Source organism: Microcaecilia unicolor, chromosome 2, assembly GCF_901765095.1.
Source record: "Microcaecilia unicolor chromosome 2, aMicUni1.1, whole genome shotgun sequence".
Classification (NCBI taxonomy): Eukaryota; Metazoa; Chordata; class Amphibia; order Gymnophiona; family Siphonopidae; genus Microcaecilia; species Microcaecilia unicolor.
In genome coordinates, this window is record NC_044032.1 from 199,167,464 (window position 1) to 199,194,402 (window position 26,939).

The window sequence follows — 26,939 nt, forward strand, 5'->3', positions numbered from 1 at the left end:
GCTCGTCTCCAATCCTGTGGTACTTCTCCTGTCTCTAAAGATCTATTGAATAAATCCTTAAGAGTTCCTGCCAGGACTTCTCTGAGCTCCCTCAATATCCTGGGATGTATCCCATCTGGTCCCATAGCTTTGCTAATTTCAGATTTTGAAGCTGTTTATAAACGCTTTCTTCTGTGAATGATGCAATATCCACTCTGTTCTCCTTTATTCCTTCAGCAACCAACCGCGGTCCTTCTCCAGGATTTTCTTCCATGAACACTGAAGAGAAGTATTTGTTTAGCATGTTCACTTTATCCTCATCCCTCTCCACATAGTTATTCTTAGTATCTTTCAGTGTTGTCTGACTCCTGGTCACCTCTGCCACCCAGTTCAGGTTTACCATGTGCTTCTGGCTGATTTAAGAAGAGAGGAAGAACAGAAGAGGTTGCCTTGCTTGTTGTACTGTGCTATCCTATGGCCTGCTGCTGTGGAGAAAAAGAAAGTAGATATTAATTTACATAACACCTCCCTTACCCCCTACACTATTTTCCCCATGTTGAGTTGTGCCTTTGGCCCTTTGTCTCTCTGTTTTACCATGTTGATAATACCAGTGGCCATAGAGCTGGCAGGGCATGAAAGTAGAGCATGACAGGGGGCCCCGTGGTAACCGTGGGGATGGGGAGAGATCCCACAGGGACAGTTTGAGGATGGGGACAAACTTTTTCCCCATGTCACTTTCTACTTTGAAGCCTGTTAATGAACTGGATTCTATTTGTTTGATTGATGCAGACGACAATATTTTATTTTTTTGGAAAAAGAAGCAAACATTCTGGCCACAGTTTGCAACATTTGTATGGGGGATCCTGTACATCCTGTTACCAGCACATCTTAGAAAATCATAACAGAGTGCTTCATAGGGCATATTTCTCCCCCACTATACAGAATAGGTTGTATTTTGTACTCCTAGACATTTTAACAGGGTGGTTTAGGATTCCTTGGGGTAGTAGAAGTTGGCTATTGTTGGGGTTGGAAGGGTAGAGGGTGGTGGTGGGAGGGTTTATTATAGCTGCTCATTGTTATTTTCTATTTGTAATTTATACACAACAGTAGCACAGGATATAGTTACTTTTTATACTTTAATAAAAAGATTTAAATATAATATATATGTTTTGAGGCTTCTTCAGATAAGAACAGAGCCTATGGGGACGGGGACAGAGATGGGGCCTGTGGGGATGGAGAGAGAACGCATGGGGACTGGGACAAATTTTAATCCCCGTGCCATTCTCTACATAATAGTGTGATATGCTGTACAATGCGAAAGGGACGAAGAGGGGGCAAGATGCTGAAAAGTGGAGAGAAGGGGATGTTGGATTCAGAAAAGGGGGAAGGAATGAAATGGTGCTGGATGTAGAAAAAGGAGAGAGTGAAAGGCTGGACAAGGGAGAGGGAGGGAGGGGGAATGCTGGATCTGGATCGGGGCCACGTTTTTTGCCATGTATATGGCAAAAAGGGAACATCTGGCCTAGGCTTTGCATAAGAGGGGTGCCCATAAGTGAAAGAGACCTTGAATTAAAACATTGAATGGGCTGGGCTACAAAAACTCCTGCACTATCAGCTGTGATGTACACTAAGATAAAAAGCATGTGGAGAGGGGAGGAGGGTAATTCTGACTACCCTAGATGCAGCAAAAAAAAGCTAGTTCTAGCTCTGTCCACACTATCTTCCATCACTTTTGGTTTTCTTTTTAAGACTTTTCGTCACCATTTCTGCTCCACCCAACGTTCTCTGGCTTTTTTTTCACACATAATAGGAGAAATTACTTTAGATATTCAATGTGCATAGCTGAGCAAGAAAAGTCACCAATACAAATTCAGAAGGTATTAAGATCACCCCAGTGGCAATATACACAAAGGTTTCATGTTGAAAATCCCCCTCTGGCTCTCTTCTGCCCATGTATTTTCCCACCACGCACATACAGCCCCCCCCCCCCCCCCAAAGCATGGTTTTCATGCACCGCATACCCTGTTTGTATCTGACCTATCTACAACCCTAGTTCTTTCACACTTGCTGAAAAGCGTATGGCCGGATAGGATTTGAGAAGAACATAAGAATAGCCATATTGGGTCAGACCAATGGTCCATCTAGCCCAGTATCCTTCTTTCAGCAGTGACTAATCCAGGTCACAAGTACCTAGTAGAAACATTCCATGCTACCAATCCCAGGGCAAGCAGTGGCTTTCCCCATGTCCATCTCAATAAGACTATGGACTTTTCCAAACCTTTTTTTAAACCTAGATACGCTAACTGCTGTTACCACATTCTCCTGCAATGCGTTTCTGAGCTTAACTGTCCTTTGAGTGAAAAAAATATTTTCTCCTAAAAAGAGACAGTGGGAACTGAACTCACTGCTTTGCTATTACTAACCCAGCACCTAATCTCTAGGCTAGCAAGGCTTTCACAAAAAGTTGCCGAACATCAAGGCCTTCACAGGAGCTTCTGGGATATAGGGTGGAGACATCATTCATCTCAATTTATACCTCAGCTTCTTACTCTAAATATTTAACATCCTCGTCTTTTCCACCAGTTGTTCACAGGAGTTGCACCTATGACCTGGGAATGCTTCCGCTATAGTCTTGTCCCTGCTGGTAACTGTAGGGTAGATCAACGTTTCCCAAACTGTGCACCCGCGGCACACTGTTGCACCGTGATGAACTCACAGGTGTGTCATGGAAGGATCCTTTTTGTCTTCCATGTGTCTCCATAGATTGTCCTCTAGCTGCTTTATCACGTTGCCTGAGAGAGGCCAGAAGGCACACTCCATATGCAGCCTGTAGAGGTACTGTTTAGCAGCAGGGGAGGGGGGCAGCTTCAAAGTGAAGCAGAACTGTTCCCCTCTGCCCTGGTTATTTTTCTCTCTAACTGTTGGCTTTACCCTTGGTGCACAATGTGACAGGGCTTTCTGATCTTCTTGTCCTTCCTAGAACACAGAGAGCTCTTCAAAAAGGATCGGCAGGGAGGTGGACTGCCATTGTACAGGGAGCAGTTCTGTGACATGCTTACTGGGACCCTGCTGTAAAAGCAGGCAGCACAAAAGCAAGCAGTACTGCTCTCCTACTGCAGGCATGAGCAGATCGGAGAATGATTATTGTGCTAGTTGGAACAGGTAGAAAGCAAGCCATTTCTGGTTCTTCCACAACGTAGGACTCCATGTTACTGTGGGGGTGGGAGGTGGAGGAGAGACCTGCGAGGAAATGTGTGGTTGTTTGCGACGTGCCCTGAGTGGAAATGTCTGGAAGGGGAGGGAAGACCTGAGAACAAATGTGTGGCCCGGGAAGGGGGGGGGGGGGGGGGGGGGCGGGAGACACCTTGAAAAATTGCATGGACACCAAGGGCGCTGTGAACCTTTGGTAACCACTGGGATAGAGGGAAAAAGGGCTAGAGCAGGTGTCTGCAGTGTGTTCAGTTATACCCATCCCTTTCTATCTTTGCTTGACATAGTGCTTCTCAGTCTTTTAACAAACTTATAAACAACCTTTTATACAGGGAGTCGGCTTACTTTCTCCCACAGGTTTGCTTCTTAAAGTCCGTGGAGACCTGACCTGACCTGACCTGTCTTCAAAGCCTTCCAGGCAAGTTAGAGTGTTTAATTAGATATATGTAGCACCTGCTTTCCTCATTCTCCCTGCTAATCTGCAGGAGGATTGTAGATCTGGGTTTTAGACAGGACTTTTCTAGGGGAGGTTCGTATTCATCCTATCACACAAGCTATTTTCCTTCCATTTGATGAAGCCTGGCTCAGTAAATGTTTTTATTTATACTATTCAACAAATCATTACATCCAAAGAATTAACTATTAGATGATAACAGCAAAAATAGCAAAATAGTAATATCACTCACAATAGTGAAGGAAATAAGAAAAAGGGAAATAACATTCCAACTTAATCCACAAATAATTAGGCCAAGATACAAGGAAATTATAGATCACTAGAAAATATTCATTAATATAAAATTAATCACAAGTAGCAGGAAGAGATCTAACTATCATTTTTATCAAGCGGGATTATTCAAGGAAGCATTTCTTGGGATCAAACCATACACAGTAGTTATTACAATTTAGAGATTCCAAACATCTGCAGGAAAAATTTAATACAAAAGAACCACCCAAGGAGAGAACACTAGGCCTTAAAGCCAAGAATTCTCATCTCCTTTTATGAGTATCTCTAGCAAGGTCAGGAAAAATTGGAACTATTGAGCTCCAAAATGTTGCATTCATATGACAAAAATATAATAAAATATTTGTCCGGTTCCTGAGCAAAAGTCACTAATAATGTGGTTCAGTAATAACCTGTAAGGAACTTTCCAAAAATTAAGGGAGATTCAATTCAGGCTGAGTTCTTTCGGTAGAACTTCTTGAGATTCTTGTTAGATATTGGGCTCTAACTATAGGCGGATAGCTTTCAGCTGGAAGTCCCAAAATCGCTTGAAAATATTTTTTTTCAGCATATTCAGTACTGGAATTAATGGCCTATCCAATACTGGAATCAACGGTGACTTTGTTAAATTTTCCTATCTCAAGTTGTTCTTCCTACACTGATTATCCAGGTACTGTAGCTTGAGAGCAAGAGTATTCCTATCTCTTACAGTCACCATTGAAAAGTTCTGAAACTTCTTGACCTCTTCTTAAAATTTTCCTTCAACATTGAAACTTCACCTCGAAAAGGATTGAAGAAAAGAATTAAAACCTTGACTAACATCCCACAAGGACTCCATAGTTACCACAGCTGGTCTTTTAACTTCTTGGAGGCACAAGGAAGCAGCTCCTTTGGTAGGGAACGACTTCACTCCTTCCTGTCCTCCTAGAGATGTAACAAGAAGCAGAGAGGAATCAGCGACTGAGCCCCCTCCAGCCGCGGCTGGAAACAAAACCACTTCGAGTGTTCCATGCATCGGCGATGCTGCCGCTGCAAAACTGCTTTTGGGTCACGGAGGAGCTGTGCTGAGTGGAGGGCTCAATGAAACTCCCTCTGTGCTGTGGTCCAACGATCTTCCAGTGGACCCAACTGAAGCTGCTCCCTCTTCAAGCAGTAAGAGCCCGAATCTTTCCAGAGTTGTCCGTTTTGAGACAAGGCTAACACCGGGGTTAGAGAGAGAGAGACCCCCTTAGGTTTTACCTTTCGCTTCCCCATGAACAACGGGGAAACTTTCCAAAACAACTAGGCTAAACTCATCTAAACTCAGAGCTCACACGCACACGTCTGCTTCAGACGCTATCTTGGCCTCAACGCCTAGTAAATGTTAACTTTTTCCTAGTATAAAGACAAGGCTATGCATATTGAATTTGCAGCAACCTTATGGCTTAATATGAAATTTTGGTTTTTTTGGTATACTGCCACTGTGGTGATCTTTAGTAGCTTGTGAATGTGTGTTAGTGTCTCTTTGCTCAGTTACACCATTGACTATTTACAATAATCTATTGTGTGTTATTCATTTTTTTCTTTCCTAACTCATTGGAATTTATAAAAGGAATAATAATTAAAAAAAAAAAAAAAAGTCTGGGGACAAATTGATTTTCTAAAATGTAATTCCTTATCCTGTTAGACCAGACCCTAGGGGTTATGCTCCCCAACCAGCACATTGAGACAGAGCACAGACATTTCAGTGATATCATTATTATAGGGAATGGTGCAGACTTAGAGCTAGATTTTTGTTAGGTTACGCTTATTGAAATGACTGAAAGAATTTTTGAACTGGATCAGTTTCAGAATGGTATTACAAAGTATTGTCAGTCCTTGCTTTGATTATTGTAATGGTCTTTTGACAGGAATTTTGAAGAGCCAGATGAGTGCTCTGCAAGTTGATCAAAATGAGCTGCAAGAGTCTTGGTTTGGTTGGTTCTAATTTACACATTATCCTTGTTGTAAAATAGCTTCATTGGCTTCCTATTGCTTTTAGAATAAAGTATAAATTGTCGTCTTTGGTTTTTAAAATCTTAAATAGAAAGGTATCTGTGTTGCTTTCAGCTGGTCTGCATTTTTATCAACCAGTGAGAGACTTAAGCTCAACAGCCCTTTTTTTTCAGCTAGTACGTTTAGAGATGTGCTGTTCTTCTATATTTGTGATTGTAGGAACACAAATATGGAAATTCTTCCATTTTCAATTTAGTGTATGTTTAGAGATGTACACTATCTTTATCATAGTAGGAATATGGAATATTCCGTCCCTTATTAATTTAGAAAGGTGCAGAGTTTTGAGCTGTTTAAGAGAGGTTTAAAGACACATTTATTTAAACAGGCATTTGAGGGGAGTCTGTCGTATCCTTAGGCAGTCTGAATATTTATAGAATTTATTTTTTATATGTGATTACGATGCAGTTTGAAGTTGTCATTTATGTAATGAGATTTTATATGCTGAGAGTGAGGAGACAATAAATATTTTAAAATAGGATTGTTTTATGTATTTTGCATTTTTACATACTGTCTTATTTGTTTTGCCATTATGAATGTTATGTTTGTGATCTGCTGAGAATTGTATAGATCAAGCGGAATACAAGTACTTTTTAAATTAAATTAAAAATATTTCAGTTGATATTTTGTTGAGATCACCGGATGTTGTGAAGACTTGGTATCTGTCGACAGTTCTTTTGTAGCCCTATCAAATGATTCCAACACCATAACTTCTGCCAACAAGGAGACATCAGTTGCGCACAATTTAGTCAGGACCTGCTTGTTTGTGCCAGGTTCAAAACCATCTGAATGGTTAACATTCCAAAATTAAGGAAAAGAAAATAAGAAAAATAACTACAGTTAAATAGTAGAGGTAAATAAGTAGAAGCAAAAGGGATATAGATTAAAAGTAGAGAAATACAGGCAAATAGGGTACTGACAATTAGTACTCTACCTTGAGAAAGTCGAAGGAGGGAACCCAGCTATACAGGTGGCAGAAATATCAGATCAGGTGGAGAAAGCATCCTTGAATAGGAATGTAGAAGTGCATTACAGTTGCTGATGACAAGTGCATGTGTTAGAATTCTAAGTGCTTCTTGTCAAAAGAGATGTCTGACAGAATATTTCATGTATAGTTAAAAAAAAAAAAAAAAGAACATGTAAGTGCCGAGATCTGTGGCTTGAAAGTCAGATGTTGGTCTAAAATGACACCCAACACCTTTAACGGTGGGTTGGGATGTAATCGTAGATCTGGAAATGCTTATGGGAATGACTGGTTTTGGTTTTCTTTTCCATGAAAATAGAACAACTTGAGATTTGTCAGGATTCAGTTTTAATTTGTGAGAAAGGTAGTCTAATTTAGTGTTAAAAATTGAGATGTCCTGAGAGGAGTTATAGTTTAGGTTGGTAAGGATTTGTTTATCATCAGCATATACATAGGGGGTCAGGTCCAATGATTGTATAGATGTGAGTAGCGGTTAAAGAATGGGACGGGGACCCTTAGTAACCACGGGGATGGGGACAGAGCCCACAGGGACGAGGATAAACTTTGTCCCCATGTCATTTTCTACTTTGAAGCCTGTTAATGAACTGGACTGTTATGTTTGAGTGATAACAGAGAGTGATATTTTGATTTTTTTGTAAAAACATGCTGGCCACAACTAGCAAAATTTGCATGGGGATCCTGTACATCCTGCTACCAGCACATCTTCTAAGAAGACATCTTTTATTGCAGGAAGGACTGTGGAAGACAGGAGAACTAGACTGAATCCTGAAATTGTTGATGACTTCTTATTCATCCACGTATTAAAAAATCATAACAGTGTTTCATAGGGCATATTTCTCCCCTCTAGGGCATACAGAACAGGTTGTATTTTGTACCCCTCAACATTTTAACAGGGTGGATTAGGATTCCTTGGGGTAGTAGAAAGCAGCTATTGTTGGGGTTGGAAGGGTAGAGGGTGGTGGTGAGGAGGGTTATTATAGCTGCATGCTGTTATTATTTTCTGTTTGTAATTTATATACAATAGTTGCGCAGCATATTGTTCCTTTTTATACTTTAAAAAAGATATAAATATAAAATTATAATTGAGACTTATGTAAATGAGGACAGAGCCAATGGGGGCGGGGCTGGGACGTAGACAGGGCCCGTGGGGATGGGGTGTGGATGGAGACAGGGCCTGTGGGGATGGAGACAGAACCCACGGGGATGGGACAGGGACAAACTTTGTCCCTGTGTCATTTTGTAGTAGTGGTGACATAAAGATGCTAAAAAAAAGTGTGGGTGCAAGTATAGCTCCTTGTGGAACTCCAAAATGGAGAGAGTATACCTGAGACTGTGTATCTTGCCAGATTACGGTGTTGGTTCGTTAGTGAAGATATGAACAGATCAGTTTATAGGTAGTCTGTAATCCCTATTTCTTGAAGGTGATGTAGCAAAAGTTCATGATCTATTAGTTCAAATGCAGCTTAAGTCCAGTGACAAAAGTACAGCCTTATCCTGAGCTAAATGATTTTATATATGTAGTGATTCTATCAAGGCCGTTTCTGTGTGTTGATGCTGTCTACAACCAGTTTGAGTGGGGTGTAATGAATTAGTTTTCTCCAGAAAATCTGTCACTGATCTTTTCCTATGGGTTCCATAATTTTGGATACAAAAGAAAGATTAGACATGGGACGATAGATGGATTAGTATCTCAAGAGCAATAGTCCTAGTCTTTGGGTGAACAAAAGCATGCTTCCTTGTAGTGGGAAATAGACTAGAATCTAAACAAGCTACGATCATTGAGGAAAGTAATATATCGGAGAAATTCTTTTATTGAAATGTTACGGTTTAGGATCATGTGGGGCTGCTGTTTTCTTTATCTTAGTAATCATTTTAGAGACACATGCAGAGGAAGGAATGTAAAAAGCCAGAAGCCTGCTAGTATGTGATGCAGGAGTGGAATCAGTTGTCAGTCAGAGAGCAGGGATTCAAAGTTTGAGAATTGAGTGTGGCGTAAAGTAAAAGGATCTTTGTAGAAAAATAGGTGGCCATGGAGTCTGCTGATTGGTGTAGAATTGGAAGCTAGTGATGATTTTGAAGGGTAGTCAAGAAGCGCAGAATACCATGGAACCTAGCTGAACGTGGAGCTCTGAGAATCTGCTTGGGAATAGTATTCCTGTTTGGCCTTCTGGAATAGACTGTTTATAGGAAGCAGTAGCCAATTTGTAGACATCTACAGTGGTAGAAGTTGGGTTGTTCTCCATGGGTGTTTCTGGTGTCTAAGTTGTTGTTTGTGTATTTGCAAAGAATAAGTATACCAAGGCTGAGAGTGTTGATGCATTTTGGCAAATGACAGATTGTATGTATCAGAGTTTGACAAATTCCACGTCAAGGACTGAAATTCCAAATAGAATGCAGTAAAAGTGGGCAGATCGAGGGAAAGTGACATTGTGAATTTGTCCTGAGTCAAATCATCTAAATTCCTGGAAACTTTTTATCTTGTACAGATGTTATCCTTTGTGAATTGAAGTTGAATGCTAGCGATGAGAAGGAAGTGATGTGTTTATGGCAAGAGAAGGGGAGAGAAGGCAATGGCTCCTGAGACTCTGCTGAGGTAGTAGCATATTATCCAGGGTATAGCCAGCAAAAAGATGTACAAGATCTAGGTCTTGTAGGAAGGTTTGGAAATCTAAAGAAAAAGGGTCTTGAATAATGAAATCGCCTAAAATGATGAGGCAGGTCAGAAGGTATGTACTCAGGTGGGTTTGCAGTGAGTGAAAGGAGGCCGATGTAATAGGTGGTGATTGAGAGCAAGGTCAGTAGTGACCGGATTGAATAGACAAAGAGGAGGAGTCTCCAAAGGAGGGACTTGTGTCTGAGATGTAATTCGAAGCATGTACTCAAATAGGTATTGACCAACTCTTTGGGGCCAAAGTCAATAATTGAATTTTCATGGATCTATTGGATATTTTAATTTTCGTTTTCACATCTTCAATTAGGTCAGTGTAATCTTGGCATGACAGGCATTCCTTAGCAGCTGACTTGCTAGTTTGTCCAATATCTTTGGCTGATACTGCAGCGGCTACCATTATTTTTTTCTGCTACCACTTTCTGCATGCGTTCAATTTTTTATTTCACATATCCAGTTTTATCCCTACTGGCCAACCTCCGAATTTTTAGTGGAGAAGTCCCCAAATCAGTCAAACTTTGATCAAGAGTGTCTGAATTTTCCATATCGTAATTTTCTGATGATGACTCTGCCTTGCTTTTGACCATAGAAACATATTTGGCTTTACACTTGGAACACATTTTTTGGCCCGGCTTCACATTTGTTTTCAATTTTTTCAAATCATCGGACATGGCTAGATCGACTTTCAACAGTCCATGTTTAACTATGTGATTTTGTTTGTCGAATGGGTTGCAGCGCAATTTTTGCTTCATTTCATACTTTTCCAAATACATCGCTTTGTGATGCAGGCAGATTTGGTCGTCGTCTGTGAACTCAACCTCCGATCGCCGAGTAATGAGCATTTTTTCATTGGCGGACAAGCTTTGCACATAATGCAGCCCAATTTCTTTAGAATAAAATGAACCATGGTGGCAAGTTGACGACAATGTTTTTCCAACAATGCAAATGGGCAAAGTGGGATTGTCAGTTGACTCTTTGACATTCATTTTTCGCATATTAATCAAAATCGGAATAATTAATAGTATGAAGTGTATTAAATTAATGCGAATCTGAAAAAGAGACGTTATAAAGATTCTTATGTTATGACAGAAACATACAACTACACCTGCGCAGTACAGAATCCTATAGCCGAAACATGCTAATACGCGGCATCAATACTGTACTTACAGAATATTTAACCAATGTCATTAGTGTAGAAGCACCGCTAGTAGACTAATAGATTCATATAGCATAGAAAAAATGAATTATACACTTTGAACTTCAGCAGAAATGGAAAGAAAAACGACACAATATAGAAAAATGCATGTTGAAGTATATGATAGCAACATCCTCAACTTTGTCCCTATTTCTAGGGCCTTATGTGCCAACGATGAAAAACCAACCCTACTTTAAGGGGTTTGGAACATGCTCTTTCTAATGAAAATGATTAAAAAGAGTTTCCAGAAGGTCTTTTTTTTGTAAAAGTGGGCTAAAAATACCCTATTTTTGGCGTTTTTGCAAAAATCACCAACTTTACACTCAATTTGTGAACTAAAGGAAAATATTAGGAGAATGAAATTTTATATTCGAAAACCTTGTGTTGATAAGTTGTTGTGTGCAAAGTTTCACGTTTATCACACCTTTAATTCCAGAGATATAAAAAGCCAAACTTAACAATTTTTTCGGACCAAGTTTGCTCCAAGTTTTCTCAACAAAATATTGCCGGAGATACAGTGTCTCAAAGTTGCTGAAATCTCGGAGTCATACCATTGAAGGCTGCAGTATGGGGGTCAAACAGATTACTATATCTCAGCAAGTATTGCATCGGCGAACGTAAAACTGTACCAGTGTTCATTGGGGACATGTATGAATGTTCACAGAAATTTCATCAAAATCCGTGATGGTCGCGCAGGGACCACCAGACCACTTGACATGGAATGACCCATAAAATAAATATAAAAACCCAGCTAAAAACATATTAGCACCATGACAGACCCTAATATCATAAATTTAGAATATATAAATGCATTCCACAAATATATCAATATTCAATATGTAAGTAATATAAAAAGTAAATAATGTAAGAAGTTATATATATATCTATATCTATATAGATATATATATGTATATATATATATAAAACTCACCCTCAACGTTCTGAAGACAGTGACGTCAGTGAAGCCAAGCCCTGACTTCCCTCAAAAAGGTTCGAAGGTTCGTGGTGGTGAAGCCACCAAATTCGCTCCAGGCCCGGCCCTCGAGGGCGGAGCAATAGCAGAACAACGAAGGGGTTGGCAGGGAGGGAGGCAGGGAGGTGGGGATGGGTGGGAAATCGCTACAGGCCCCAAGGGCAGAACAACGAAGGGGTTGGCAGGGAGGGAGGGAGGCGGGGGGGTGGGAAATCGCTACGGGCCCCGCCCTCGCGTCAAACGTCATGACGTTGAGGGCGGAGCAATGCCACAACAACGAAGGGGTTGGCGGGGGGGGGGTGTTACCGATGAAAACCTTGCTAGCGCCTGTTTCATTTGCTCAGAAACGGGCCTCTTTTACTCGTGTGTGTATGTATGTATATATATATATATATATATATATATATATATATATATATATATAATAAAGGTAAATTGCAGACCAATCTTGGAAACTGTCAATATAAATCAATAGATAAAGTAAACTGCATTAATAATATTAAATTTCACTGAAGAAATTATACAATAAGTATATATTAAAAAAATGTATATCATGATTTGTAAATAACACCAGATAGGACACCCACCTACTCACAGATCCTTACTGCCAGTATTGGAAACTGTATAACCCAGTTGTCATAACTATATGAGAATTAAGAAAGAGTGAAAGTAAAAAAAATATATATATGAATGATAAAAATAAATTTAAAAAATACAAAATGACGACATATGGGTTGACTTACATGTTTGGGAGACAACGATTCACAATGACCTTATCTGCAGGAGTAGTCCTATATAAAAAGAAAGTACAATAAATAATACTCAATTAAAGGCTAATTTATCCCAAATAAAAAGCATTACAGATGCCGTGACAGCAGCTACGGACACATCTCAACTCCTAAGGAGAATACATGGTGAACTATCATAGAAAATGCAGACTGTTACGGGAGTAACATGCAAGAGCCAACAAAGTGAAGAATAAATCCCAAATGAAAATGTTGTCATTAAATCAGTACTGCTGGAAACATCAATTTGTATAAATAAGTAATGAAAAATATAAAATATACAAAGCCGGACTCAAAAGAACGGACACCTCTCAATAACTAAGGAGAGTATGTTATGCTGAGAAAGAAATATAAACTGTTGCGAAAGGATAACGCCCAAAACTTACCCCACATGCAGGAGCCGAAATCAATGATTGCTGAAACAATTATGGTGTCTGACCCGGATGTTATATATGTGCTCAGGCCCCCGGGCTTCCTCCTTTGGGCTCTATTTTCTTAAGCTGCCAAGGCAGAGATGGGGTGATGCTGGATTTGGGGGGTGGGGGTGGGTGGGGAAGAGAGACATGCATTGAGAGAGTGAGACACACTGGATGAAGCATTCATGAATAAATCAACAAAATTTGCCTGGTCATCTTTTCTTTAAATGTACTGCCTGAGAATCCAGAAAATCTGGACTGACCCAATCCCTGAGCAGTCTGGATTTTTGGATTTATACTGTATTGCAGATTACATTCTTAGTGTGGCCTATTTATTAACACCGAGTTTTGCTCAAGTTAGCCTGCATTAACATATGCATCTTAGTAAATGGAGATCTTTGTTAGCATGCAGATTTTATATCAATGAAAAGAAATGTATATTATTCTCACTTCTCCTTTTTAGCAACGAGGTATTGGTCGACCAAGTGTGTACCATGCTATGGTTGTCATCTTCCTAGAATTTTTTGCCTGGGGCCTCTTGGCAACTCCTATGCTAACAGTAAGTACTTTTTTCATATTTACATTCCATTGACCATTACTCTTTATGGGGTGAATAAAACTTCTCATGTGATGTAATTTGGGCTGGGAGAAAGTGCTGCTAGTCTAAACAGTGCTTGAGCTACAGTAATCTGTTATCTTCTGACGTTATAAGCATTGAACAGAACAGGAATTGACAACGGGTTTCATTTTTAATAGAACTGCAGCTCTTGATAGAGATTTAAAAAAAAAAAAAAAAGAGGCTGGTGGCACTTTATAGACTGATTCATTGAGGACACCAAGATGTTACATGGGGAGGCTGTTCTCCTTGAAAATTAATCTCATTAAATCTGTCCATAAGATGATGCCAGCCTCTGTAATTTTTGTTACAGACAAATATGGCTACCCCTCATAAGGTTTTTGTAGCCAGATGTCTTTTGAAACTGATAATCTGGCCATGGTTTGTGTGTGTCGTTTTTGCATTTTGTATGAGAGTGCTGCTGTTAATTTTACTTAAGCTCTGATTCTTTCCATGTGTCATTATCAGGAGCTACATTTCTTAGTGTTAAGATAACCAAGATTTTACAAAATATAAATTTTTGACAACAATGTTGTAACTCTCATTGTGCAGAAATTTCTTTTATTCTTCAGTAATTTTTGATGAACCTCGATTTCCCTGCTGTACCTGATACTGACTTACTAATCCATAAATCTTCAATGCAATGTCCATTTGTTTTCTTAATCTTTCCACCTATAGAAAGGCTGAGCAGTAATTTATACTTAAGCCTACCAAAATAAATCCTGACATTTACCCTGAAAAATCTTGGTTTATTGTTTTCACCAGTTTTTCTCGTGTTTGTAATGAACACTGAGAAATTCCCAGTAAAAATAAAACCAAATTAAAAAAAAACCCGCAAACAAAAAATATCACAATACTTTGATCTTTCTGGATTACAGGATATATGCTTTGATTTCTTTTTCAGGAGGTTTTGTTACGGTGATAGCTTGACAATCAGAATTGTATCGGGCACACCAGTGATTGACATTGCACATTGCTCAGGCAGAACAGCTCTCCCAGAGCTCAGAACCTTATGTTTTGTTTTTTTGTTACATTTGTACCCTGCGCTTTCCCACTCATGGCAGGCTCAATGCGGCTTACATGGGGCAATGGAGGGTTAAGTAACTTGCCCAGAGTCACAAGGAGCTGCCTGTGCCTGAAGTGAGAATCAAACTCAGTTCCCCAGGACCAAAATCCACCACCCTAACCACTAGACCACTCCTCCACTCTAATGTACCTTTTGCTCAAAGCAATCTCCTCAGTTTGTTTTTCCCCACTCTGCTGAATAGTTGCAAAAACAAAGCTCTCCCTATATTTTATTTCTGTTTTCCGATGTCCGTCATTCTAATTTCTTCTTTAAAGAACATTAAAAAAAAATGTCTTATGTCTGTGAACAAGAGCTAAACAAAAAAAGCAAACTTGTGTACGTATTATAAAAAGCTTCTGGATTTGACAGGCAGCATATACTACACCAGTTGGTAGTAGTCATATCTGCTCTCAAGAAGACTGAGGACAAGACCCATTGCTATTGAAAAGGCTAATGTTTTATGTAAACTGCTGACTCAGTATAACTTAAACACTTGAGAACTTTACTTACACACCCTTCCTTATGTTAAGGGCCCATCACATTCTGATACTGTCGGTGACACAATTTCTTTAATATAAATTCAGTAGATGATTGTGTAATTATAGTGCTTTATATATTAGTGGTTTGTTATTTAGATTTACTGATGTGTTATACTCTGCAGGAGGCTTTGCATTTGTGGATTATGAAGTCTTAAAATAGACCAAAGTCATGTTAGTTTTCCCTGGTTGAGTTTGTTTCCATTTTCCGTGTAGCTAAGGATTGCTATCTGTGAGGACTTTTCCTGTAACTGGTGTTGAAGGACAACAGGATATAAGTCTTCACCAACCTTTCCCCCGCATGTGAATTGGTTTCTCCTTGTACCAGCAGAATTGAGTTGGCCCCATGTGATGATGCTGATGTGTGAACATGCACACATGCGTAGAGTATCCTCAGAGGCTCTTAAGCTTTGTTTACTGCTCTTACCCAGGCTGCCTGTGATAAAATTCCTACAGCAAGTGCACTGTTGCCTGATTTGGACACTGCCTTACTTTAGAACTATTGTGTAACCCACTTTTGTCAATAATTTTTAGTATTGTCTGTTATACCTACCTTTTTTTAATTATCAAATTTATGTTAGTTTCTTATATACCCCATACAAGCCTGAAAGGTATCAAATTGGTGTACTGCATGCTGTTTTGATTTCTTGTTTTGTGTGTCCAACTAGGTAATCCCATCAGTGTTCCTCGTTGGGATAATTGTACCTCTCACATTTCCCCAGGCACATCTCTCTAATTAAGCAGAAGAGCAAACTTTGTTGTACACAAATGTTTAGGCATGTTGGTCAAATTGTAAATCCTCAAGTGAGCAGAAGCTGGCACAGTGTCTACATGGTACAAAATCAAACAACAAGAACAGAAAAGAGAATCTGAAGCGCAGTGAGCAAAGTACAGCAGGAAGTAGCACAATAGGCCTCAAGAATTGGTGTGAATTGGTGTGAAGGAAATTTATTGAAGGGACACGACATGGGCCTTGTTTTGGCAATACGCCTGTATCAGGGATCTGTGATATAAGCCTATAAGATATTTACATTCATGTTTACATGAAAAAAAAATAATACAAATATGATTACACAGTAACATAGTAAGTGAATGGTTCATCCAATCTGCCCAACAGTCACATTCATTTTGAATTCAAGATCAAATAAACAAGGAGCATGATATTATATGTTCCAATTACTGGAGTTGCCCACTCAGCCTTGGTAACTTGGTGAAAGAACTGGGGGAAAGAAAGTCACAGCGGTTGCCAGAGGATAATCTTGAAAGCCTCTGGTTGTCTGTCTTAGGGGGCTCACAATCGCGAGACTTCAGATGATACCAGCATGGTTGTCAGCAACATGACATGCCTGAAAGTGGGACTTCTGACCAGTCTTCTTTTCTTGCAAACAGGAAGTCTTCCTCCGTGAGCTAGAGTGCCCAGTGTTTCCAATACCTAGAGCTAGAGTCCCAGTACTTTTGCAATGATGCGAGGCTGGTCCACTCTTCTCTTTCTCTGGTGGGAGGATGGCTTCTGGAGTTTTGGGGAGAGTGGGCCAAAATCACATCAGACCAGTGGGTTCTGGATATTCGTACAGAAGGCTACAAGTTGGAGTTCTCCCACCTGGCCACTGTTCTTAAAGTCTCCTTGTTGAAAGTGAACCAAGGCGGTCGAGGTTTCAGTCGACTGTAGATTCCTTGCTGTTGCTCTGGGCCATTGTTCCAGTTCCTGAGGCCGAACAGGGACAAGGCAGATACTCTACCTACTTCATTGTCCCAGAGAAGGAAAGCACCTTTCGTCCGATGTTAGATCTCAAAAGGTCTAAACTGCTGCATCCAAGTGTTCTTTTGCATGGAGACACTAAAAGCAATCATTAGCCTTGATTCAAGTGGGAGAATTTCTCACCGCCCTCAGTCTCAAGGAGGCATACTTACATATATGCATATTGTCACCGCATCAGAGTTTCCTCTGTTTTGCAGTGCTGGGCCATGTCTTCCAGTTCTCAGTCTTGCCATGGTTCTAAGAATATTTACCATGGCTATGGTGGTGGTGGCATCCTTCCTTCGGCTCCAGGGAATTGGAGTTCACCCATACCTCAACAACTCTCTCATTTGTGCTTTATCCTATTTGGCCAGTGTGACAGCGATGGACAAAGTTGTCTGTCTTCTGGAGTTGGGTTGGGTCATACATTTTGAGAAGAGCAGACTAACTCCTTCAGAGAAGCTGGAGTATCTGGGCGTTGTATTTGACATGGCACGGGGGAGGATCTTCCTTACGAAGCTGGTTCAACAGATTTGTCTTCTCCTTAGTTAAGGCAGGCCTAGTGTCTGGGACTACATCCAGGTTCTGGGGTCAATGATGGCAATGATGGAAGTGGTGCCATGGGCAAGGACTCATATGTGGCTGTTACAAGAATCTCTTCTCAGCTGCTGGTTTCCAGTATCAAAGTACACCTTCATCTTCCTTGACCACAGGTGTCCAGATGGAGTATTCAGTGGCGGTTGTTGCACAGGAATTTTACCATCGGAGCTCCCTTTCTGATAATACAATGGGTGACAATGGATGCCAGCAAGTCATGTTGGGGAGATCATTACAAGTTCCATTTGACACAGGTCACCTGAACAGAGCAGGAGTCTGTGGTAGGTAAATTGGTTGGAGCTCAGAGCAGTGCAGAATGCCTTATGCAGCTAAGCTCCCTTTCTAGCAGGGATCCCGGTCTGAGTTTCCTCTGACAAGGGGATGGAAGTAGCTTTTCTCAGTAAGCAGGGTGGGACCCACAGTGGTCTGATGGCAGTAGAGGCGGCCTCGCTCATGAGTTGGTCAGAGAAAAATCATCTCTACCTTCACGTTCAAGGACCGCACGATGTGAGCTGCCGATAAGCAGACTTTCTCAGTAGGCACTCTTGGGACTCAAGAGAATGGGAAATATCCAGTCAGGGGTTTCAACTGATAGCAAACTGATGGGGTTCTACGGTTCTGGACTTGATGGTGACGAGAAGGAATGACAAAGTACCCAAGTTCTTCAGCCATCGGAAAGAACCAGGCTCGATTTGTGGAACGTCTTTCTTTTCACAGAGGGGACGTAGAGGCTCAGTAGTATTCCTTGAATTTTCTCTATGTGCTTAGATTCCTCATTAGATATCTGGAAGTCACAATTGAGTTACACAAACCAGACAGACTGTGCTTTTTGGTAAACAGAGACTTAGTTAGCCCACACTGGTTAGGTGGCTGAAGCTTATTTGCTTGTGAGGAAGCAAGCTCCTTAGACCTTGCAGGCTCATTCTATGAGGGTACAGCGACATCCTGGGCAGAGACTAACTTACTGTCTCCGATGGTCAGTGCTGGATACCTTTTGCCAAGCACTACAGGATGGACATAGCTGCACACTCAGAAGCCAGTTATGGGGTTTTGGTCCTCAGAGCAGCAGTACCAGAATTCCACCCACTTTAGGGATTGCTTTTGAACTGCCCACTGGCTTTTAAATAATGGGAATCTAAGTAAGGGAAGGAAACTTAGGTCTTACCTGATAATTTTCTTTTCATTAGTCCTTTGCACTATTCCAGAGGCCACCTGTGCATGGTGCTTCCGACATATTTCTTCTTCTTTACAAGTTGTACAGAGATAAAAGAGGTCCACATATGTTTGCTCATCTGGTTAGTGTCAGGTTAGCGAGTTGTTTAAGCTTGTTTTTTTTTTATTGTTTCTTCTTACTGCTTGTCTAAGTAAATACTGAGGAGCTGGACTGGATGCCAAGAGAGAAAAATGTCAGCTCAGTTTTCAGCTCTCTATCTCCACCTGCTGATTGGTGGACATGACTATTCCACAGGTTCTGAGAGAGTGTAAAGCTGTAATGGAAAGAAATTTAACAGGTAAAACCTTTTTTCCTTTTGTGTTTTTTAAATTTATTTATTTTAATTCCCTTATGACAGCTCTCCTGTATAGATATTATTTAAGCAATGCTATACTGTGGACAACTACTCCGATGTCAACTAAACCTTTTTTTTTCTTGTTGTTTGCAGTGATCTATGGATTTTTGTTTTGCAGGTTTGATCAGCTTTTGGAAGTGTCAGGTTTTTCTTGGTTTTAAGATCTTATTGAATCTTAGACGTTTTGACCTTTGGTACTTTTTCACAAATTGAATAGCTAGAAGAGAATCATGCAGAACATACTCATGTATCTTACGGAAAATAACATAAACTTTTTTTTTTTTTCTAGGTTTTACATGAAACATTTGTTTCCCACACATTTCTTATGAATGGACTTATACAGGGTGTTAAGGTAAGTTTACCTTATTACAATAGTGTAATAGATGAAGTGGCGTACATTCTATAGTACAATGTAAGGCCTGAGGACCACTGGTGGCCTCCATTGATGTTAAATGTGGTTCTCTGACTCTTGCCCCACCTTTTTCTTCAGATTTGCTGCTGACATACCTTTATAACAGTTATTCTGTTTAATGCCTGTACTACAGAGCTCTTGGTGAGTTTGAGTTATGTACTGCCCAAAAGCCCAGTATTTGCTCACAAGACTGAGAGCACCATGCAGTTCAAACTTACTGCGAATTCTGTGGTGCTGTAAGAAAAATAAATAGCTATTAGAAAGTTGGCACTGCAATAAGCCTTCAGATGAAATATAGGAGGATATTAAAAAATGGAAAGGAGGTGGGGAGGGGGGATCCAGCTTAAAGGGCATGGAGAGGAGTCGTGATGACGGAGACTGACAAGTTCCTGGCACTTTGTTCAGTGATGGTCACAGAAGACCTCTACTGTGGTCTTTGCTTTCCACAATGTGGTTTTGATCTCAGGAGTATGACACCTGATTGCTATTTCCAAAAACAGTCAAGAAGTTGCCATCTTTGTGGTGAAATCCCCATCACCTTCTTGGTGGAAATGACCTTGATCTACCTTCTTGGATTGTGGTGGCTTCAAATGCCAGTCTGTTGGGCTGGGGAGTCCACTGCTAAAGTCAGGTGATGCAGGTTCATTCATTGTGACAAGAGGCCACATGGATTCAACAAACTGGATTCCATGGCAGTCTAGCTAGCATTGTTTAAGTTCCTACTCGTTAGTTGTGGGTGTTATCAATTCTACAACAGTCATTTATGTCAACAAGCAGAGGGCACCTGGATTGAGGCAGTAGTGTCTGAGGGGCTGATGCTCAAAAGTTGCTGTTAAAAAAAACTTGTCCGTTTAGATCCACGGTAGAGGTTACTGATTTTGAAATAGTGAGCGATGCTCAAAAGAAATCGCATACAAATGAGATCACGTAAATTTAGCAAGCAGCTCAGTAGGGGAAAATGTCTAGCACATGCGCAGATTTCTAAGTATCCATGTTCTGTGCATGCCCAGGAATCCCGCTGCTGTACTTTCTGGCTCCACTGTCGTCCTGTCTCCTTTCCCCTGCAGTACTCTGGCTCCACCTTCCTCCTGCAGCTTACTTGCCTTTCCTCAGGCTGCCTCTGATGATTTTCGCTTGATAATCTCCTCCTTGCTGAGAGACCCCCCCCCCCCCCCCAGCTGATGACACAGGAACTTTCCCCCAGCCAATTGGCTGTTTGCTTGTTTCTCTGCCCCTCCCAGCTGACGACAAGGGCTTCCCCAGCCGATTGGCTGGCTGTCCTTATAATATCAGCTGGGAGCGGGCAGAGAAACAAGCAGACAGCCAGTTGGCTGGGGGAAAGCCCCTATGATGTCATCCGGGGGAGCTTTCTGCAAGGGGGATATTCCCAAACGAAATTATTGGGGGCAACCTAAGGAAGGCAAGTAAACTGCAGGAGGAAGGTGGAGCCGGCGTCAGAGGAATTTGCTACACATTTCCTCCTAAGGAGACTGTGACTGCCTGTCTCCACAAGGTACTCAAGGAAATCCTCGTCAGGAACTGGGAATTCCCTCTGTTGGTCCCTGTCATGCCCAAGAAGATCAACACCCAGTATCGGATCCAAAGTGAACCTGCTTTTATTAGGCCTCGGTTACCTCACAATTCCATTGTGGTGGAGTCTACTCTCAAGAGAGTCAGGAGTACTAGGGACTATGCCTTGGCACCCTCAGGCAGAGAAGCTAGAACCCTGGATTCTTTTGGGAGGAAGATGTAGTAGGCTTCAATGCTCATCTCCAGTATATAATCCTACCAGCTCTTCACGAGCGTCTACTTGTGAAACTTGGTGCGACAGCTGTCAGACTTGGTGGATGAGCTCCCTCCATAGCAGGCCGAGCCTTTTTGCCAGTTGGTCAAGCAGTAGAAGGCGTGTTGAAAGTTCTTGGCCAGGGTCACGTACGACACTTTTGATGTGGCATCCAGGATCTTTGCTCAAGGTATAGCAATGCGCAGATTCTCATGGCTGTGTGTTTCTGACTTGGAACACACTGTTCAGCAGCGGCTTGCGGATGCCCCTTGCCAGGGGATAACCTTTTTGGAGAGAAGGTTGAGGAGGTCGCTGACCAAATCAAGAAGCACACTGATATAATCTCTTCTCTCTCCTGCCGGGTGCCTTCTGCATCTACCTCCTTGGCTAGGAGGGATTTTGGCAAGCCAAGGAGTGGTCTCTGCTACTATTCTAGGCGTACGTTCAATCCTTTGGCTCGCCAGCCTAATCAGGCTGAGCCCCAGCATGCTCGTTCATATCCAGTCAAAGTAAGCAATGAGCTTTTGACTGGCTCCAGCTGAGCATAGCCACAGTAAAAGTGTCCCGACTTGCTGGTCAGGGGGATGCTAAATGTTTTTCACCAAAGGTGGCCTCTTATAACCTCCGACCGGTTGGTTCTTCAAAAAGTTTGTCTCAGCTACCCCTCAGTTGGCATCTCAAACCTCCAAGTTGCCCACCGAGAGCTCATTCGTTCAGCTCTCAGTAAGGGCAGATACTTGCAGAGGAATTTTCTGCCCTTCTAAAGGCCCATGAGGTTGAACCTGTGCCACTAGGGGAAGATGAGCAGAGATTCTATTCCAGATACTTTCTTGTTAGGAAGAAAACAGGAGGGATGCGTTCCATTTTAGACTTAAGGGCCCTGAACAAGTTTCTAGTCTCAGAAAAGTTCAGGATGGTTTCCCTGGGCACTCTTCTCCCAATGATTTTTTTTTTCTTACATTTGTACCCTGCGCTTTCCCACTCTTGGCAGGCTCAATGCGGCTTACATGGGGCAATGGAGGGTTAAGTGACTTGCCCAGAGTCACAGGGAGCTGCCTTTGCCTGAAGTGGGAATTGAACTCAGTTCCTCAGTTCCCCAGGACCAAAGTCCACCACCCTAACCACTAGGCCACTCCTCCACTCCAGAAAAATGATTGGCTAAGCTCCCTGGACTTAAAGGATGCATATACTCACATCCGATACTTCCAGCCCACCGGAAATATCTTTGATTTCGGCTGGGAGCACATCACTTTCAGTATCGTGTGTTGCCTTTTAGCCTCGCATCAGCTCCCAGGGTCTTCACCAAGTGTATAGTGGTAGTTGCAGCATCACTACTTGGAAGTCCATGTGTTCCTGTATCTTGACATTTGGCTGGTGAAGAGCATCTCAGAGGACAGTACTCAGAAGAACATGCAGGTGACTATTTGAGTGCTGGATTACTAGGGGGTTCGTTTGAAACTACCCAAGTCCCATCTACACCCTGTCCAGTGATTGGAGTTCATTGGAGCTCTGCTCACAACACAAAGGGTTCGAGCCTACCTCCCGGAGACGAGAGTGGACAATCTTGTCTTGCTGGCGTCCAAGGTTAGTGTTGCTCAGCAGATGTTGAGATTGCTGGGCCTCATGCCTTCCACAGTGTACACTAGACCCATGACACATGTTCATATGAGATCAGCTCAATGGACCCTGGCTTCTTGGTGGTATCAAGCCACATGGAGTCTAGAAGATGTAATTCAAGTGTCCCCATAGCTTGTACCCTCCCTTCTGTGGTGGATAATCTGATCCAGTTTGGAACTTCTATTCCAAATTCCTCAGCCACAAAAAGTACTGACAATGGATGCATCTCTTCTAGGATGAGGAGCTCATGTAGATGGGCTTCACACTCAAGGAGTTTGGTATTTCCAGGAAACGAATCTTCAGATCAACCTACTGGAGCTCCAGGCGATCTGGAACACTCTAAAAGCTTTCAGGGATTGGCTATCTTATCAAATTCTCATTCAAACAGACAATCAGGTTGCAGTGTATTACACCAACAAGCAGGGAGGCACCGGATCGTGTCCTCTGTGTCAGGAGGCCGTCTAGGTGTGGCATTGGGCTTGCCAACAAGGCATGTTCCTTTCAGCCACTTATCCGGTGGGTGCAAACAATACCTTGGCTGACAAACTGAGCAGGATAGTACTACTGCATGAGTGGTTTCTCAATATGGGCACAGCCTGCAAGATCTTCCAAACATGGGGCACCCCCTCAGTAGATCTTTTTGCCACTCAAATCAACCACATGGTCCCTCAGTTCTGTTCCAGGTTTCAGGCCCACTGTAGTGTCAGATGCCTTCCCCCTCAATTGGGGGACAGGTTCTGTATGCATATTCTCCGATATCTCTGGTGGGAAATCTTTGTTGGAACTCAAGCAAGACCAAGGAACCTTGATTCTGATCACACTGTACTGGTTGCTGTGGCAGATTTGGTTCCCTCTTCTTCTGGAATTATTCTCAAAAGAACCGTGCAGATTTGGAGCGTTTTCCGCAGGACAAAACCTCTAGTCTCTGGCTTTCATAGCTTGGATGTTGAGAGCCTAGAATTTGCTTCCTTGGGTCTTTCAGAGGGTGTCTCCTGAGTCTTGCTGGTTTCCAGGAAAGATTCCACCACTATGTATTACCCTTTTTTTTTTTTTTTTTTAAATTTTATTATTTTCAAATTAAATTGACAAGCAGTTTATTACATTGTCTTGAAACTCAGCATCATAATGTTATGTAAAGTAAATGGATACAAATCAAGTAAAAAAAAAAAACAAAACAAAACCAAAATAAAATATTCCCATCTATTTACTGTCAGTATCCACTAAACTATTAGTCCATAGCATTCAAATAATTTGCTTCCTTAGACCACATGTGATAAGGGGGGGACAGGCAAAAATAATAGAGAAGTTAATTATATTCAATTTTTTAACGAAGAACAGATGCAAATCCCAATCTCATATTTTATCAAGCTTTTTAGAATCTAAGAAGACTCTCAATTGGTCAGCCGTGAAAAAAACATACTTTGTTGAACCTAACCGAACTATACATTTACATGGATAGGCCAGTAGAAAAGATCCTCCCAAGTCCAAAGTTTTTTGTTTCAATTCCAGAAAAGACTTTCTTCTCTGAGTGGATTTAGTTACATCTTGAAACATCCAAACCTTGGCACCCACAAATAAAGTAGCAGAGTTCCGAAAGTAGAGACGTAAAATTGCATTAAGATCTTGCTCAAAGGTAAACGAAATTAATAAAGTCCTTCGCTCCGTATTAATATCCAAAGTTTGTTCTAATATTTCAGATATATTTGCCAAATCCAAACTTTTCTCTCCTAGACCACCTGGTTCACTCAAATCCTTTCCTTTCTTTTGGGGTAAATAAAAAATTTTGTTTATAGGGGGAAAACCTTCCTGGGGTAATTTCAATATCTCAAAAGAGTATCTTTTAAACATGTCCAAAGGTAATATCCCTGGTAGTCTTGGGAAATTCAAAACCCTTAAATTTAGGCGCCTGTTGTAATTCTCAAGTTGTTCTAATTTGTTATGGACAAACAATTTGTCTTTTACAACAGTTGCCTTAAACTCAATAAGTTGTTCTGATTTTTGCTGCAGATCTTTAACTTTATCTGAGAGTTCAACTTGGATCTTCTCTACTGAATCTTGAAGTTCCCCAACTTTAGTGGTTAAAATTGTAACCTCACCTCGGGACTCCTGTAAAGAAGCCTCCATTTTCTTCAATACCTGCCAGATAGTCTCCAGATTCACCTCCGCTGCTCTTCCTACGTTCCCCCCCAATACTGGGGAGGCTTGTTCCAGGAGCTTCTGTTGCTGCTCGAGGTCCCGCTCAGGGTTCTTGCTTCTCACACTTCCGGTGGAGCTCGAATCTCCCTCTCTTGCTGCAAACGCTGCTGGATGTGGAGGTATTTTCGAAGCTGGGGGAGGGGATAATGATGTTTCATTGGCCCGTAGAGAGTCCTCTTCTCCCGGATTCTCTAGCGCGGGTCCCGTCCCTCTCATTCCGAGTTGGGATCCAGCGGTTAGGTAACGCTCGAGAGTCGACTGGAGCGGGGTTGAAGATGAGGCAGGCGGGATTCCCATCCTCGTCGCGCCTTTCCTCTTTGTGTGCGGCATTTGTTTAGCGATAGCAGAGGAAAAAGAGAAAAAAGAAGCAAAATGTCCACAAAGAGGCTCTGGAGATCTAAGAGCGTTTCCCCTAACCGCGGGTTGCATTCGCCATCTTGACACGCCCCCCTATGTATTACCCTTTTAAATGGCAGAGGTTTGCTGTCTGGTGTGACAGCAGGGCCTTAGATCCCCTTCCCTGCCCTACACAGACCCTGCTTGAATGCCATCTGCAGTTATCAGAGTCTGGTCTCAATACCAACTGCGTAAATCTTCACCTTAGTGCAATTAGTGCTCATCAGCTTATAGAAGGTAAGCCTATTTGTGGACAACCATCAGTTTGTTTCATGAGAGGTTTGCTTTTGTCAAAGTATAAAAATCCCTTGCATAACAAAAGTCCTCTATCAAACCTCCATCAGTGTCATGGAATCTCAACGTCATTCTCCCACAGCTGATGAAAGCTCCTTTTGAGTCACTGAATTCCTGCCATCTGAAGTATTTGACCCGGAAGGTTGTTTTCTTGGTGGCTGTTACTTGAGCTCGTAGAGTCAGTGAGCTTCAGGCCTTAGTGGATGCACCTTATGCTAAGTTTCATCACAGTAGTATAGTCCAGGGCCGTGCCTAGGGTCTCTGGCGCCCCCCTGCAGCCTATCAGTTGGCGCCCCCCCTGCAGACTATCAGTTGGCGGCGGCGGCGCCCCTCCCCTCCCCCGTGAAAATGATCGCTCACCACTTGCCACACTGACAGGAATTGTCAGCAATATTCTTAGAAACAAATTGCTATACATTGCAAAATAAGATAGCAGATGTACATTCTCAAAGTGGACATATTCCAAACACTAAAATGAAAATAAAATGATTTTTTTTCTACCTTTGTTGTCTGGTGACTTTCTTTTTCTGATCATGCTGGCCCAGTATCTGATTCTGCTGCTATCTGTCCTCTTAACTCCGTTTCCAGGGCTTCCTTTCCATTTATTTATTTCCTTTCCTCCTTTCTTCTTCATTTCTGGTCCTCAGCTTCTGCCTATTTTCTTCATCCATGTGCAGTTTTTCTCCTCTCTTCCTTTTCCCTCATTTCATCTCCTTCATCTCTCTTCCCTCCCCTCTATGTCCAGCAATTTCTCCTCTCTCCCTGAGCCCTGCCCTCCCAATCCATGCTCCCCTGTCCCCTCCATTCATCCCTTTCCAGCAATTCCCCTCTCTCCCTGAGCCCTGCCCTCCCAATCCATGCTCCTCTGTCACCTGCCCCCTCCATTCATCCCTATCCAGCAATTCCCCTCTCTCCCTGAGCCCTACCCTGCAATCCATATCCATCCATGCCCATCTGTCCCCTCCATTCATCCCTATCCAGCAATTCCCCTCTCTCCCTGAGCCCTGCCCTCCCAATCCATGCCCATCCATGCTCCTCTGTCCCCTGCCCCCTCCATTCATCCCTTTCCAGCAATTCCCCTCTCTCCCTGAGCCCTGCCCTCCCAATCCATGCCCATCCATGCTCCTCTGTCCCCTGTCCCCTCCATTCATCCCTAT

The 26,939-nt window shown here is 42.0% G+C and overlaps 1 protein-coding gene across 1 annotated transcript in view; it reads left to right on the forward strand.

Annotated features, from left to right (window-relative positions):
* LOC115463265 (hippocampus abundant transcript-like protein 1) overlaps positions 1 to 26,939 on the forward strand; it is a 131,576-nt gene that overhangs the window by 3,561 nt on the left and 101,076 nt on the right. Inside the window, exons 2-3 of the mRNA XM_030193619.1 lie at positions 13,427 to 13,522; positions 19,374 to 19,436. Coding sequence (XP_030049479.1) covers positions 13,427 to 13,522; positions 19,374 to 19,436 — 159 coding nt within the window. The remainder of the gene's footprint in view (positions 1 to 13,426; positions 13,523 to 19,373; positions 19,437 to 26,939) is intronic.